Raw genomic sequence first — 17,500 nt, 5'->3', positions numbered from 1 at the left:
GAAAAAGTAAATAAATAGTGAAGAGGACTGTTGTTCTGAACTCCCAGATGCAGAGACGCTACAGAATAGAATGGCCGCCGTCTGGCTTTCCCTCCACATCTGCTCTGCTCCTGCCAGTGTTGCCAGATGTGTCTGACCAAATCCCGCCCAAAAGCTTCTCAAAAAACGTGAAAATGCGCCAAATTCCGCCCAAATTCAACAATTTACATTGACTTCTATGGGCCCAAAACGACTGAAAAAAAAAAACGCGAAATGGCCAATTATCCCTGTTTTTACCCGCAGATGCCCATTCCAAGTAGCCCAATTGGGAGGGCACCCGCCCAATCTGGCAACACTGGCTCCTGCAGGGTTTACATCCCTCTTTGTTTTCTGCAGAGCGAGCCGCTTTCGGTCCAGTTAAAACATTGCTTTCTGAAGAAGAACACTTGACACTCCATGAGTCAGACAATAACTTATTGTTTTGAGAGGAAAATCATTTTTCGCATTTCATTGAGTCCTAACATTGAGTCCTATGACACCAGTTAGCCGCCAGCTGGTCTCAAAGGACTCAATGTTAACTGCTAGCTTGGAGGTAAAATTTGCACTGCCATACCCAGAGAACGGTTGAAAGTACAGGAGAACGGTAAAACACTATTATGTAACTCAAGGGGAGGTGTAAAATAAGCTTATTTCCAAAAATGGGACAGTATCACTTTAAGGTGTAAAAAAATAATTCTACATGGAACCGCTTGAAAAGCTATACACTTTCCAATCTCTGTTAAATTCCAAGGGTCTACATGACATTTTATACTGTACCTTATATCTGTACCTTGCCATTAATAACCACGTTAACATTTCCTACATCATGGTTTTTGCTGGAAATGGCCTTTAAATACTTTAACCCATTGTGTCCTGGAGACACATATACGCTGCAATCAGGTTCTTGAGATTTGAGTTTTATTAAAAACGTGGGTAAGTTAGAGCTGAACGAACACATTCTAAGGCAAAACGAGGGTCCCAGCTTTTAAATGTAACTCGTTTTATGTTTGTATGTGCTTCGGAAGCTGAGATATTTAGGATTTCATAGGCAGAGGGCAACCTTTCCCAAAAAGGGCTTAGGACAAAATGAGTTAAGTGTCAATAACTGAAACGCATAGTAATAATGAATGTGGAATCCATTATGTCCCGGAGGGGGGGGGTGGGGTGGGGGGCTTGCTGTATCTTTCTGTTTCCCATTTCAGTGCACTGCAGACAGAGTTCCTTGGAAAAGCCTTGGCCTGCGATGACGAATGCAGGCCTTTCATCTGAAGGAGCTGCGGTCGGCATGTTTCACATGGCTCTGTTTTGGGTTTGTCATCACGTACTGTAGCCAGGACCCATACAGTCATTCAACACAGCTGACAAGAGACAGTCAGCCAGCGTTGTGCAAGTTCACATTTGCTTAATTGCTTTCGTTTGTATAATACAGTACTTGGCGTTCACAGGGTAGGGACTAGGGTGTCGGGTTTGTAGCTCAAGGGGTTGTCGGTTCAATTTCCAACCCTGTCAGTTTTGTGTGTGTGTGTGTGTGTGTGTTTGTGTGTGTGTGTGTGTGTGTGTGTGTGTGTGTGTGTGTGTGTGTGTGTGTGTGTGTGTGTGTGTGTGTGTGTGTGTGTGTGTGAGGGGGCGGGTGATTCAGCAGTGCTCTGCTCCACCACTGGCAGTCTATGACTGGGGTACCCTCTCACTGCACTGCCCCCTTTTGGGCACCTGTTGGGTTGCCCCCGGCCCTTACACAGGTGAGGCACAAATGCCATTACAATTTTGATGACAGTAAGGTTATCATAACATAGGCTCTGCACTAAGGGGTAATAATGAACAAGTTTGTTGTAGTGCTTCAAATGCAACATGCGACATGTGATATGTGATAAACCCACCTTGGGTCCAGCTTCTCCTCTCAGGCCAGGAAATCCCTGAAAGGACAAAGATGGAAGACTTAGGGTTTTCTTTTGCCTTAAGACATGTAAAAGTTCTCTCTCTGATGAAGACGGAAGAAACACCGTCGAAACATGTCAGGTAAAAGATAAAAACTTTTACATGTCTGAAGGCAAAAGAAAACCCTAAGTGTTTAAGTTAAACAGACATAATGAACTAAATACATATATAAAGATGGAAGATGTCACTGAACATGCAAAATGTATGCACAAGGGCATAATGACACATATTGTTTTTCTGTTTTGGTCTTTTTCAACTTTATTGATAAACTTCGACTTTTTTCGCACACCTCAGCTGGCAGGTGCGTCGGAGATGGCCCATGGGTCACTCAGCAACAACTTAAAGAAACCCTTTAAGGTTTAAACGACGTTTCGGTACTAGACCTTCATCAGGCAATCTTTTTCAGATTGCCTGATGAAGGTCTAGTGCCGAAACGTCGTTTATTAAAGAAAATACAGCGAAATGGTCAGTGTGCGGGAGTTTCTTTAAGTTGTGAACTTTATTGATGACAGGAAAGTATGAGAGGTGAACAGGAAGCAAACAGGGGAGGGAGATGGGGAGGGGTCGACAAATGACCCGGGCCGGGCCGGGAATCGAACCTGGGTCGGCGCGTGGCAGATGACACACACACACACACACATACACACACACACACACACACACACACACACACACACACACACACACACACACACACACACACACACACACACACACACACTGCTGCTGCTGGTGTACTTGATAGACCTATTTTAATATTTATTTTTCTTCAAAATGCTACTATTACTGTGTCAGAACTAGAGATGCACCGGATCCTGATTTTTAGGATCCTGCCGGATACCGGATCCACTGCTTAAGATCCTGCCGGATCCGGAACCGGATACCGGATCCTACGTAAGGGTTGAAACACATAGCCAACTCGCACACGTGGGCCCTTTTTATTACTTTGTCACAAACTATTCTTAAGACTGCTTGCTGCCAAACTGCCTACAACGGCCGCTTCCAAAAGGCTTTCACTCCATGCAGTGATTGGGGTTGTGAAAGACTGACTGAAAAGCCTAGGCTGCGTAAAAAGTAGAGATGCCCCAGATCCTGATTTTTAGGTAACTGCCGGATACCGGATCCACTGCTTAAGATCCTGCCAGATCCGGATAGTCTGAAAAACCCTATTATCCTGCCGGATCCGGAACCGGATCTTGGATCCTGTACATCTCTAGTCAGAACGCTATAAAGGACTTTTAGAAAAAGCACAACAAATACCTCCTCTTCATGTATGTTCTCTACAAGTCTTCTGTTGTCCAGTCTTGCACTTTAAATGTCTGTATGAGCACTGTCTATGTCCATACTGTCTTATGTCCATGTATTAGTACTGTCTATGTCTATACTGTCTATGTCCTTACCTAGATTAGTCTATGTCTGCATGGGAAAGCAAGAAACGTAATTTCAAATTCTTTGTATGACCAGTGCATGTAAAGAAATTGAAACTTGACTTGACTTGACTTGAGATGAGTGCCCTACCGGTTTTACCACAGCAGGGCCATGACACATATTGTTATTACACTTTGTAGCAGACTACAGTGTTCTTTATTATAGGCCACTTACGGTCTAATGGGGCACCTAAGTCACGCCCTCTACTTCCTGGTTCATGGGGCAGAGGGAGTCAAAAAATAATTACAGGGCTTGAAATGAGTGGTTTCTCGACAACAATCCAAACCTTGGACCTCCACTTATGCACCACAAGTCCACAAGTTCCATTCAATTTTTTGCAACTGTCTGCCCCATGAACCAGGAAGTAGAGGGCGTGACTTAGGTGCCCCATATGTATGATTAAAGGAGACAGGCTGAGAGCCAATCGTCAACTTGTGTAGTGCTGTGGTTAAATAGTATTTAGGGAGTCAGTTGTGAACAGTGGAAATCAAGGGTTCATTAAGTTACCAACCAAATATCGACTCCAGCCAATTCAATGAACCAGCTGATTACCACATCCCTTAAACCAGGTTGATGATTTTATTAGTGAAATAACCTGCTTGGGAGCATCGCTAGAAAGAACATCTGAACAGGACTTTACTCTGTCGATCCAGTTTTTGTATCCTCTTGCCTGCCACATTTTTAAAGACTTTAATTGGGATAAATATTTATCTAAACGTAAACACTTGTGTAAATACTGTGTCTGCTACGGTAAACTTCCTGTTCCTTCAGTTTCTATCCCCGCAGTGCTCAGGTCAGGTGTGCTCATGGGGGCCGCTAGGGGGGGAAAAGTGGTACAGATTCTAAGGGCCCAAGCACTGAGAGGGGCCCTTAAGGGGACCCAAAATTTGAATCTTTCATGGGGCCCAGCATTTCTGGCAGCGCCCCTGGGTGTGCTGCACCTGAACTGCTTATTTTGGTTGACCATGGCTTGGACTTGGTGTCACACCAGTAAAAGAGAGACAAAACTCCTTAACCCATTTAAGCCTGATTCTGCGTATACATACTCTGCATTGACCTAGGCGCCTGGAGCGACATAGACTGCATTCAGGCTCTTGAGATGTGAGGTTTTGTTTTGTTGTTAGAACTACACAATGCCATTTGAGACACGTGTCCTCCTGTGAGGAGACACCTGAAATAGTCATGCAGCGATATAAATCTATGGAGCACAAGTTTATTTTGTTTGTTTACATACGTACATACTTTTTTGCTTTGTGGTGGTGGTGGTGGTGGTGGTGGGGTACCACCAGTAAGAAATGAAAACTAATTTCACCCCTGACCACACAGTGAGTATTCGTATCTACCACATGGTCTGACTCTGCAGCAGAGGTGGCCAACCTCAGGCCCGGGGGCCACATGTGGCCCGCTGAGCCATGTCATCTGGCCCGCAGAGCTCTTACAACAACAGCAACTTCTAGCTCCTTAATGCACACCGTACCTCCAGTGGCACGCTGTAATAGACATTGAAAAGTTAATCACCATATTACTACAATACTATGACTTAACACAAGACCTTTAGCAATGTACTATGACTTGATCTTTGCCATTCTGGTAACTGCAAATTTGTAACGCTGTGTCTTAATGGGTTTAATACAAAGGGATACTCTCAGCCAACGTTCTTAAAATGGCTACCCAATCAGGGGTTTGATATTACCAAGGCTACTGTATTAAATCTAAATAATGTATATTTCATGGCAAAGTTGCAGGCATGAAAATGGCCAACAACTTACGTCAGTGTACATTATATTTTACTGTGGACACGAGGAAGTTGCCTGCGCCATCTCGGCCTTCAGTCAATATTCTAAACCCAATGTGATCCGTTGGAGCGAAATAACTGTTCACCCCTGCTCTAAACCCAATGTTGCCCTTTGGAGCAAAATAACTCTACAGCCTATATGAAGCATATGGAGCAGGATTGAAAGACAGTTTCCTATGTGGATGTATTCAGGATTGAAAGACAGTTTCCCATGTGGAATATTCAGGGAGTCCTTTTGGTTTTATCTTCATTTTTATCTACATGATTTTAATGGTTGTTTACTGCAATGTATGCAACGCCATTGACAAAATCAAGTCCTGGATGTATTGCATTCATTATGTCAGCTTCTCTGGGGGGTCTACTAAGATTACTCTCAATGCATACACATAACATGAACTACTCCTCCAGCGAAATGCTGTACTAGTCATTACGACAGAGAGAGAGAGAGAGAGAGAGAGAGAGAGAGAGAGAGAGAGAGAGAGAGAGAGAGAGAGAGAGAGAGAGAGAGAGAGAGAGAGAGAGAGAGAGAGAGAGAGAGAGAGAGAGAGAGAGAGAGAAACTCAACTCACACTGTATCTTGCAGAATACCGGTATGTAGATTTTGGTTGATTAAATCCTCATGCGGCCCTCTCACCAACAATACAGTATATCAGATGACCTGCCAATGATATTATTATAATGATATGATATATAGTGTTTTCTCATTGTGAAAGGACGGTAATTGCAGTTCACTGGCCACCTGCCCTCGGCATGCCAAACCTGTGTGCCGAATAAATTGCATTAGACTAATGAAAAGCAGCACTTTCACTGTGAAACTTTCAGTATTAATGCAACACTCAGAGAGTTGAATGTTACACTCATAGTGCTGGATTATTGCCCTTTGGGTGTTAAATACTGTATATCAGATGACCTGCCAATGATAGTCTGACAATGGCAGCCATACAAATACAGAAACGAGTAGTCACCACAAACAGTTAGGACACTTCAAACGGGAACAGATTCATGACTGTAGGACGCAGCATCTGCTAGAAATTACATACTGCCTGGAACCAGTGTTGCCAGATTGGGCTGTTTCCCGCCAAATTGGGCTGCTTAGGATGGCCTTGTGCGGGTAAAAATGGCATTTAGCAGGAAACACCCGCACAATTTTTGCCATAGAAGTCAATAGAATTGGGCGGGATTTTGTGCTTCTAGGCGGGTTTTGAGCATTTTTTGGGCTGGAAATCATCAGCCTCATCTGGCAACCCTGCCTGGAACCGCACAGTTCCGTGGAAGAGAGCGGCAGAGGGACTGGAAGGTTTTTATCGTGCTTTTGTTTCAGTGGAGTTGGACAATGATCAATTTTGGTTCTCCCTTCCTCTCTGTATTTCTTGGCTGCCTGCCTGCGTGTGTGTGTGTGTGTGTGTGTGTGTGTGTGTGTGTGTGTGTGTGTGTGTGTGTGTGTGTGTGTGTGTGTGTGTGTGTGAGTGAGTGTCTTTGTGTGTGTGTGTGTGTGCGTGTGTGAGTGTCTTTGTGTGTGTGTGTATGTGTGTGTGTGTGCGTGTGTATGTGTGTGTGTGTGTGCAGTAGGAGTGTCTACATGTGTGCATATGTGTGTGCATTCATACAAGGAACATAAAAAGGTTTGTCTTTTTCTTTTTCTGCCCGTAATACCTCTCGCCAGATGAATTTGTTACGCCTTTCTCCATGAACATCTGGAGCTACGCTGTATGCGAAGGTGTGGTTACAGAAATCAATGTTGCCAGATTGGGCTGTTTCCCGCCCAATTGGGCTTCTTAGGATGGCCATGTACGGGTAAAAATGGCATTTTGCAGAGAAACACGCCCATAGAAATCAATAGAATTGGGCGGGATTTTGTGCTTCTAGGCGGGTTTTGAGCATTTTTTGGGCTGGAAATCATCAGCCTCATCTGGCAACCCTGACAAAAATCCTTGTATGCAATTGGGGAAACAATGTCAATTGGTGAGTCCATGTGAGTGGCCATTGTCGCATGAAACATGAACCGTCTCGTTTCACTTATTTCCCCCCTCACTACTACCTTTAAACTTTCACTACGTCACATCTCTGAAAATCTTGCGATCCTGATTGGTTGTACTGCATTTTGGTTTGAGATCGAAGTGAATCTGAAGGTCCTTACCGCGCGGATAGAACAGGCGCGATGCGATTCAAGCGACAGAGCGATACGCACGATTGCAGCGACTACAGCATGTCTGTTACAAGCAGAAGGCAAAGCATTCAAACATTCCCATTGGCTGTGGTCACTGACCTCTATACAGTCATTGGCTGTCGCGGCTTGTAGCCGAACCGTGTCATAGAAAGTTGAAAGGATTTCAACTTCAAACTGTTACTCTCGTTGCGCAAATCGCTCTAGTCTCCAGAATCGCTTTTGTCGCGCGACTCAATACAAAGTCAATTACTTCCGTCGCTCGCCTCGCTCTTGTCGCGGTAGATGTATTTGTGCGGGACTCTCGTTTGAGCTTAAGACGCTGCATGGAAAAAGGGTCTGTCGAGAGTCATGCCCTGTGAACACCAAGCGCGACCTACTCTTCTACCTGAGCGACAGAAGTCATTACGTCTCTATGGAGGGAAGGCGAATAAAGATACCAGAGCGAATTCGCCAGGAGCGAAGCAAACTGAGCGACCAGAGAGAATTCAAGCTAATATTATGGTAACGAGCTATGACGTGGTTCGGCTAAACTCAATTGGAATGTTCATATCTCCGAATGGCTGTCAAGTGGAGCCGTTATGTGATTAGCTAAATCAAACATGTCAATGTCGCGTCCAGAACGAATGAAGTGAATTCATGGCGAAACTTCTTCAATGACCCCAGCTACCTGGGTCGCATAAGTCAGTGTTTCCCAACCAGGGGTACGTGTACCACTAGGGGTACGCGAGCACACTGCAGGGGGTACTTGGAAAAATAAAATTTTAACAAATATATGGCGCTTAGTTACATTGAGATGGAGAAAGCGATATAGAACTTGACTTAAGGGGTACTCATGGCACAACGAAAAGGCTTGGGGGTACACAAGACAAAAAAGGTTGGGGAACACTGGCATAAGTCACTCTTGGCATACATGCAGCTTCAGGCTATCACTACCCAGGAACATAAAAGCTGTCCTTTTTCTTTTAATGCCCTCAATACCCATGATCTCTGCCTAAAGCAATACCGCAAAGGCCACTCACTGGATTGAATTAGGATTTCCTTTCCCTCTCTCTGTCTGTCCATGTGTGTGTGTGTGTCTGTGTGTGTGTGTGTGTGTGTGTGTGTGTGTGCATGTGCCTGTGTGTATGTTTGTCTGTGTGTGTGTCTCTGTGTGTGTCTGTGTATGTGTGTGTGTGTGCGTGTGTGCGTGTGTGTGCGCGCACGTGTGAGTGTGTGTGTGTGTGCAGGCGCGGAGTGGCCGTCGGGAGATCGGGGACTTGTCCCGGTGGGCCGCGGCCGTGAAATGTAATAATGCGGCCGCACTGCATTCTTGACCGGCCCTTACGTCTTGACGTTGTACTTATTTGCACTGACTTCCCACTTTCCACTCGCCTGTATTTTAATTGGCTGACTAGCTAGTATTTATACCGCATACCAGACGGCAATACCTCACTGACGGTGTCAAACAGTAAATTGGCCACACCCCTTCTCTACTGATAATTTTCATACACCGTAGATCGCGGAAGTTTACAAGATCTTAGTAACACAGTTTTGTTTTCAGTATTTGAAGAACCTGTGATATGTATATTGGTTACCAAAGGATGGAAATATTAATAAATTATGATTTATTTTCCGATTTCCACACGACTGTTACAGTTTACAGTCTTTCCAGTCCATTCACTTGCTCTGTGGTTATTGACTTGGGTTACGAACAGACTCCACCAAGTGGTAAGGAAGAGAACTGCGCCTAACAGAAGCAATGGGTTTTGTTTTGATTTTTTAGACCGTCAGTATATCTCCTTATAGTCGAAATAATATTATTATCATACATATATTTATATGTGGTACATTTAGGATGTAGCCTATGTCTGAAGAAATGGAACAAAATAATTACCACACAAGATTCTGATGTGGGTGTGTAGCCTAAGCTGTGGATTAAAGTAGAGTGATTGCAAGAAACAAAGACATTTGCTGCGACGAAGACAGCGTTTTAAGGTAGGCCTACACCGTTTGGTTATACATTTTGTTGACTTATGGTTGTGGTTTGAAGTAGCTATTAGGTTTGGCTTATTTGCTGCATGGTGGGTTTATTGCACAATGTAGACAGACTTTTTGTAAGCTATACTACTATACTATATTTTGTAAGCCTACTCTTCTAAAAAATCCCCACACTCAAAACTTTGTGTCCATGCTCATCCTGTCTTCCTTAAACGATATTTCAATTTCAAACTGTCAAAATGACAGTGGAGTGCACATTTGCATGCACAGTAGCGTGATGTAGCCTAACCTAGTAGGCCTATGAATGCTTTGGACTGTGATGATGGCTCCAGTGGTGTAGTCTACTTTTTGAAGTGGGTATACTGTTATTTGAGCATTTTTTGATGTGTGTATAGTCTACTGTATATATTTGTGCTATTGTAAATAATGGATCAATCAATTTTAAGTGGGTATACTGTAATCCCTGAAATTTTGAAATGGGTGCGTATACCTGCGTTTTACGTAGACTACACCACTGGCTGTGCATTTCATCAAGGTGTAGGCTACAATTCTCCACTTCAGGTTGATATTTTGACAACACTAATGTCCACATGTAGTATGACTGCAGATTTCGTGGCTTTTGTCTTTTTGGTTAGGAAACCATGTTGTTCGCTTTGTTTTTTTTTTGTTTTTTTTAAAGAGGGCCGCCAAGGGGAAAATTCTCCCGGTGGGAAAAGGTGGGCCACTCCGCCCCTGTGTGTGTGTGTGTGTGTGTGTGTGTGTGTGTGTGTGTGTGTGTGTGTGTGTGTGTGTGTGTGTGTGTGTGTGTGTGCGTGTGTGTGTGTGCCTGTGTGTGTGTGTGTGTGTGTGTGTGTGTGTGCGCGAGTGTGTGTGTGTGCGAGTGTGCGTGTGAGAGAGAGACAGACACAGACAGAGAGAGAGAGAGAGAGAGAGAGAGAGAGAGAGAGAGAGAGAGAGAGAGAGAGAGAGAGAGAGAGAGAGAGAGAGAATTATTGTGTGGATACTATACATTAAAGGGATATTAAAGATGTTCTATTTCGCTTTATGATGTCTATATTCTCTGCCTAAAACAACACAGAACCAAAGGCCTGTAAAGGGACTAGAGCAGCCTGCATGGTACAGCACTTCCTTTCCTTCTCCTGCCTTACCGCACGAATAGACCAGGCGCGATGCGATTGAAGCGACAGAGCGACACGTGCGATTGAAGCGACTACAGTATGTCAGTTACAAGCAGAAGGCAAAGCATTCAAACATTCCCATTGGCTGTGGTCACTGACCTCTATACAGTCATTGGCTGTCGCGGCTAGTCGCCGAACCGCGTCATAGAAAGTTGAAAGGATTTCAACTTCAAACTGTCGCTCTCGTCGCGCAAATCGCCTCTAGTCTCCAGAATCGCTTTTGTTGCGCGACTCAATGCAAAGTCAATTACTTCCGTCGCTCGCCTCGCTCTTGTCGCAGTAGGTGTATTTGTGCGGTTAGTGACAGGGCTGGCCTGGGGTAGAAATAGGGCCCGGGCACTTTTGGCTTACAGGAGCCTCTCATGGGGGAGAAATAGGGCCCTGGCACTTTTGGCTTTCAAGGGCCCCTCATAATTATTGACGCAGTACTGACTCACCGGTGGGCCCTGCATCCTCATAGGCCCCTATTTTCAGATTTTTTTTTTTTACATTTCTGAAAATAGGGGCCCACGACAGTGCGGGGCCCACCAGGAAATGCCCGCTACAGTATGTCCAATGGCCAGTTCAGCCCTGCTTAGTGTGTTATGAATTCCAAGCCTGACATTGGCAGCAGGTGTTTTCCAAATATACCTGTAGTGGCCTAGAAGAACAAGGCCAGGCAACATTATTACATTTGAACATTTTGTTAAGCCATTTGAAGAACCAAGATACTTCATTTGATACAGTACACTGCATGCTGAGGAGCAGGGATTTAAATTAACACCAGCCAATTTAAATTAACACCACCCAACTGGGCAAGTTCTGGTGAAATTTGGGTTTGGCTATGTAGAAAATATCAACTTACTAGCCACTTTGACCCATTATGGAGAGTGTGTTTGGCTAGTAATATTGAAAAGGAAGAAAGGAGTCGCACACTGGAGCTGAATGCAAAATCAAAAACTGTGTAAAAAAAAAAAGCCGAAAAAAGTAAATAAAACCGACAGACAGGGGACAAACGTTTCGGGTCTAGTCCAGTTTGGGAACACTGATGATGGGCTAGACCCAAAACGTATGGGAACACTGATGATGGGATAGACCCGAAACGTTTGTCCCCTGTCTGTCGGTTTTATTTACTTTTTTCGACTTTGTTTAATACAGTTTTTGATTTTGCATTCAGCTCCAGTGTGCGACTCCTTTCTTCCTTTTCAATATACTGCTCTTGGAATTACGCACCGAGCGATACGCTCAGGATAAGACATTGGCGCGGACACCACCCCACCATTACTGGCTAGTAATATTAACATCTACTAGCCATTTTGACCCATTAGTGAGAGTGTGTTTGGTAATGGCTAGTAAGATTACAATTTACTTGTCATTTTGGCTGGTGATGAAAAACAGTTAATGTAGAGCCCTGTTGAGGAGTGATCTTTGGATGTAACACCAGTCAAAGCCACCAGGGGGCAGTGACCAAAAACAGCGGAACAGCGGATTGTTGGAGAACATTAGTAGTAGGGATGGGATATCGGTATCGGTGTATCGGTATCGGGTTCAGATATCAACATAATTCAGAGATCGGATCGGATCGGATCTGAATTTTCCCAAAATATCGGAATTTTCCCAGTACTGACATTGAGCCAGGTGTAATGTTAATTTGAAGTCATAACACTTCAAATTGTAGTTTTCAGGATGGGATTGTTACTTTTTTTACTTGTTACTTTTACTTATGAATGGTTTGGAATGGTTATGAATGGTTTCCTGTTCTTCTGACTTCCTTTTCTGACCAAATAGTCATCTTGAGCCGACCTCAAGTTTAAACCCATGCATATATGAGGTTTTGGTATTGGATCGGAGTAGTATCGGTATCGGCAGATATCCAAATTTAGATATTGGGATCGGATCGGAAGTGAAAAAATGTGTATCGTGCCTCCCTATTTGAAATCTTCGATTCCCGGCCCGGGTCTTTTGCCGACCCCTCCCCGTCTCTCTCCCAATTCTCTTCCTGTCCACCTCTCACACTGTCCTATACAATAAAGTCGAAAAAGACCCCAAAAAATATTTTTCTTTAAAAAAAGAAAAGAAAGCAGGGATGTTGGAGAGACCTGGAATCCTGCGTAACCGGGTGTTCCTTCTCCAGCGATGCCGTCTTCTCCCTATTCTCCCCCAAAAAAAGAAAAAAATAATGAGCTGTCTTTCATCCCAGATGCTGTCAGATGGAATCACATAGCAATTAAAGGAGACGATTACAACATGCAGTTATACTGCTACCCTAGACATGCAGTTTCATTGCTCACGCTAACCTTGACTTGTCAGTACCTGAAGAGTTCTTTTCAGCCCTTTTCAAGATCCTGAAATTCTAATTGTTAAAGGGGTATGCCACTATTTTGGGGCTTAATACAGTTAAAATCGTTGGCTGGGGTTTATAAAGGTGGTAAAGTGACTTATTTTTCATGTTAAGCGTTGTCTTGCTATAAGACAAGTTAAAAGAGGAAATATGTCGCTAAGCTAGTGAAAGTCAATGGATCCGTGTAGCATTGTAGCATGCTACATGGATACATTGACTTTCACTAGCTTAGCGACATGCTCCCTCTTTTAACTTGTCTTAAAGCAAGACAACGGCTTATATGAAAAATAAGATACTTTACCACCTTTATAAACCCCAGCCAACGATTTTAACTGTATTAAGACCCAAAATAGTGGCATACCCTTTTAACATTTTAACATAAGTGTTTCGTTTTAATCCAGAATGTTTCTTGTCTCAAATGTCCAGACATGGAGCCTCAAATCAGGGATCATGGGATAGTAGGGTACATTTGTTAGTAGTCATTGTTTTGAAATTTGAATTCATAATTTCAGGCATAGAGTTATACTGTATGCTGTCTGAGCTGTAGGAATAATTATACATTATAGTCAGATACATCTTAAACTAAGGGGTGTAACGCGCTCAACTCAAACAAAGTGAACAACTGGGTGCTCATTCCTCGAGAATATAAGAATTAAATAAAGAGCAGGACAGCACTCCAAGTTTTGTGGTTTATTGCTCGTCAGACGTTTCGGGTTTAACCTTCTTCAGTGCCGGGCAAACGCAATAAATCACAAAACTTGGAGTGCTGTCCTGCTCTTTATTTAAGTCAGATACATCTTACCATACTGCAAATCATACCAAATTTTATTGATGTGCTGTCAGGTGTCTACAGATATTTGGAGTATGTTAAAGGACCAGTTCAGTCAATTTCAACATGCAGTTGTAATGCTCACACACTACCCTAGACTTGATTTTTTTTCTTTTTTATTCACCCTTTTCACAGATCCTGGTCATTGTAATGGGGGCAGCGCTATGTTTACATTTCAAAAAATCTTGTTTTATTTACAATACATTACATTACATTACATTGCATTTGGCAGACGCTTTTAACCAATCCACATCATCATATTTATTCCTAAAAACATCCAAAAGGTTATACAACATCACCAGACAACTAGCAACTGGCATATGTGGAGTAAGCCTATTTTCATTAAAAATCAGTAAACAAACGCTGCCCCCATTAGAATAGCTCATATCTCGGAAAGGGCTGAGCTGAAAAAAATTTGACATCACCGAGTACTGACAAGTCAAGGGTAGCGTGAGCAATACAGCAGCATATTGAAATTGACTGAACTGGTCCTTTAAGATGTGGATGTGTTTTTGTAATGTAAACAAACTCATGCACCCATTAGAATTTCAGGATCTCTGAAGAGCTGAACAAAAAAAGGCAGCACCGTCAGGCACTGCCACCAAGTCAAGGGTAGCCTGAGCAATACAACTGCAAATTGAAATCAGCAGGGATACAGTGTTGTCCATGCCACTTGCATAAGTACTGTGTCGTCGAGTGAAACACGGCTGAGCACTTCCACTGAGCACTTCAGAAAACAGAGACATAAACCGTGACACCTGCTAATGTCAATAATCCATTGGCATGCACAGGAAAAAGCACAAGATTAAGCACTGGATTAAACCGGCCGCACATTGGCTCCGACAGCACTGCGGCGCACTTTTGCTTCCGACAGAATTTGGACCCCCAAACCCAATTTCACACGAACATAGCATTGATAGTCAATGGGCGGCGCGACAAAATAGAGCTTGTCTCTAATTGCTATCCGACATCGTCGAATGTCCGCGGACATCGGCGCCAGTGTGCGAGGTTCTATTGAAAATAATGAAATCGAACTTTAGCGGAGCAGTGCTCAGCACTTTGTCGTAGCCTATGTGCGGAAGCCCTTAAGTGGATCTGCCTGGCGTTCTTGACCTGTGGGTTTTAATTAGGAGATGGGGGCCACTATGGAGGGATTACAGCACGGGCCTACTGGGCACAGGCCCAGGGGCCCAAGAATGCCAAGGGGGCCCTGAAGCCCAAGCCTCTGCACCACATTTTGTAAACATTTTGTTTTCGTTGCTTTCATATTGTGTTAAAATGGCACTTTTAACTACTAATACTGTATATTCAACATTTCTTGGGGCAGAAATAAAAAGGCTCTCTAACATGTTCAGTAAACACCTAAATCTTTTTGAAGCTCACAATTCCACTGGGGGTGCTTTCTTGTAGCCAGGGGCCGATGGGAGTCATGATCTGTCCATGGGGGCCACAGGGCCAAGGTGGTTAGCACAGTGTTTCTCAACAGGGGCTCTACAGCCCAGGGGGCATTCGAGAGCTTTTGGGGGGTGTTGAGAGCAAGAGAGCTGAGAGGGCGTCATTCAGTCACAAATGGGGGTCTTGGGAATGCCCATTCAAAGTGAATGGAAGGTCTTGGCTTGGGGGTGCTGTCAAGCTTAAAGGTGCACTGTGTGACATTTTTAGCATTTTTTTCCCAGAATTCCTGCTGCCATACATAAATGTTACATTTTCCACAAATACTTACCACCACTATCAAATTCTAAATATTAATATTGACTGAGAAAATGGCACTTTTCATACACGAAAATCTCCTCCATGTCTGCCTTTTGACTTTCCAGAAAGACATTTCAGCAGCAAAACTTTGATCATCATACTAGTAAATATTAGTTTATTATTAAATAGATATTCACGAAAAGATCAGATATTTCAATAGACAACAAAGTTTCAATGAGCAGCATAGATGAAATACTCTTGCCACCATCCTACACAGTGCACCTTTAAAGGGACACTGTGCAGGAAATGGTCAAAAAAGGTCCTGCAACTATGCTGAGAATGGAAACTGGGCTGCCTATTGACAATTTTAATATTTTCATGAAAGTTTACAAAGTAATAAACTAATATTTTCTAGTATGGCCCAAGTACAGTCATTTTTGCAGCTTAAAATGGCTATTTCTGGAAATTCAAAATGGCAGACCATGGAGAAGATCCCCCTTTTCATGCATAAAAGGTGCAATTTTTTCAGTCATAATGAATACTTCAAATTTTATGGTAGTGGTAAGTATTCATGAAAAAGGTAACATTGATGAATGGGAAGCATGGATTCTGGAAATAAATTACTAAAAATCTCACACAGTGTCCCTTTAAGATGAAAGTGAAAGCCGAAAGATGAGGTCAGGACGGCATTTGTTTAAAAAAGGTTAAGAACCCCTGGCTTAGCCCCGAGCCCATAAAAGGGCGTTAGTGGAGGAAACAGGCCGGCGGAGGTGACTCGCCCTCCTCCCATCGGGCCGTGTGTGTGTGTGTGTGTGTGTGTGAGACTCACCCTCCTCCCCATCGGGCCGTGTGTGTGTGTGTGTGTGTGTGAGACTCACCCTCCTCCCCATCGGGCCGTGTGTGTGTGTGTGTGTGTGTGTGTGTGTGTGTGTGTGTGTGTGTGTGTGTGTGTGTGTGTGTGTGTGTGTGTGTGTGTGTGTGTGTGTGTGTGTGTGTGTGTGTGAGACTCACCCTCCTCCCCATCGGGCCGTGTGTGTGTTTGTGTGTGTGTGTGTGTGTGTGTGTGTGTGTGTGTGTGTGTGTGTGCGTATGTATGTGTATATGTGTGTGTGTGTGTGTGTGTGTGTGTGTGTGTGTGTGTGTGTGTGTGTGTGTGTGTGTGTGTGTGTGAGACTCACCCTCCTCCCCATCGGGCCGCGCTCGCCGGGGGGGCCTGGCAAACCTCCCGAGCCCCTGACGCCCTGGCGGACACAAAACAGACACACACACACACACACACACACACACACACACACACACACACACACACACACACACACACACACACACACACACATACATACGCACACACACACACACACACGCTAGTCTCCGTCCACATTGATAATGATGATTACCACTAATTGCTTTCGTACAGAGGGGTCTGGAACTTCTGGAATGAGAAACGTTTAGAGGAAGTAGGGGTGAGCTCCATTGAAATCTGAAAAATCCAAAAATCCAATCTCTACTTTGTTCATGTCATTGAAGAAACTGGTGGGAGGCGTGAACTCCATTCATGTTTGAAATGTGCAACCGCCTCGTCCCCCCTCACACCTCCGCCCTCACTCGTCCCTCTCGCGTCCCCCCTCCCACCTCATCCCTCCTCCACCACCCTCCCCACTCCCCCCCTCCCTCATCCCCCCACCCCCTCCCTCCCCCCTCCCTCGTCCCCCCTCCCACCTCATCCCTCCTCCCCCTCCCTCATCCCCCCACCCCCTCCCTCCCCCCTCCCTCGTCCCCCCTCCCACCCCCCCCTCCCTCCCCCCTCCCTTGTTCCTCCCCCCGTTTGGAAGGGTAAAACCAGGCTACCTCTTGAGTAACACCACTGGCTGCATTCCACTATCCAAACTCTCGTCCTTGACTTGCACTTGTGGACTCTTGATTCGCTGACGCCCTGGCCCCGCCTCCATAGAGCTTGAAAGTCCCGCCCCTTAGTTCTGCATTTCACGGAACCTAAGCTGACCATCTAACAACATGGTAGCGAGTAAATATCTTCTGATCTCAGTCATTATATGCGCTGGGCTACAAATATGCTGTTAAAGGGGCTAGATAAAGATTATTCATGCAGAAATATCAATGTTTTGTTTCCGAGGCCGTCTGCATGAAAAATGTGAAGAAACAC

At 44.3% G+C, this 17,500-nt stretch overlaps 1 protein-coding gene across 1 annotated transcript in view; it reads right to left on the bottom strand.

Moving 5' to 3' along the window:
* Positions 1-17,500, bottom strand: part of LOC134448752 (collagen alpha-1(VI) chain-like) — a 110,795-nt gene that overhangs the window by 33,662 nt on the left and 59,633 nt on the right. Inside the window, exons 22-24 of the mRNA XM_063198407.1 lie at positions 16,518-16,580; positions 12,577-12,627; positions 1,896-1,931 (exon numbers count right to left, since the gene is read on the bottom strand). Coding sequence (XP_063054477.1) covers positions 1,896-1,931; positions 12,577-12,627; positions 16,518-16,580 — 150 coding nt within the window. The remainder of the gene's footprint in view (positions 1-1,895; positions 1,932-12,576; positions 12,628-16,517; positions 16,581-17,500) is intronic.

Source organism: Engraulis encrasicolus, chromosome 5 (assembly GCF_034702125.1).
Source record: "Engraulis encrasicolus isolate BLACKSEA-1 chromosome 5, IST_EnEncr_1.0, whole genome shotgun sequence".
Taxonomy (NCBI): domain Eukaryota; kingdom Metazoa; phylum Chordata; class Actinopteri; order Clupeiformes; family Engraulidae; genus Engraulis; species Engraulis encrasicolus.
The sequence above is the reverse complement of the archived record's forward strand: the minus strand, read 5'-3'. Positions and strand labels throughout refer to the sequence as shown.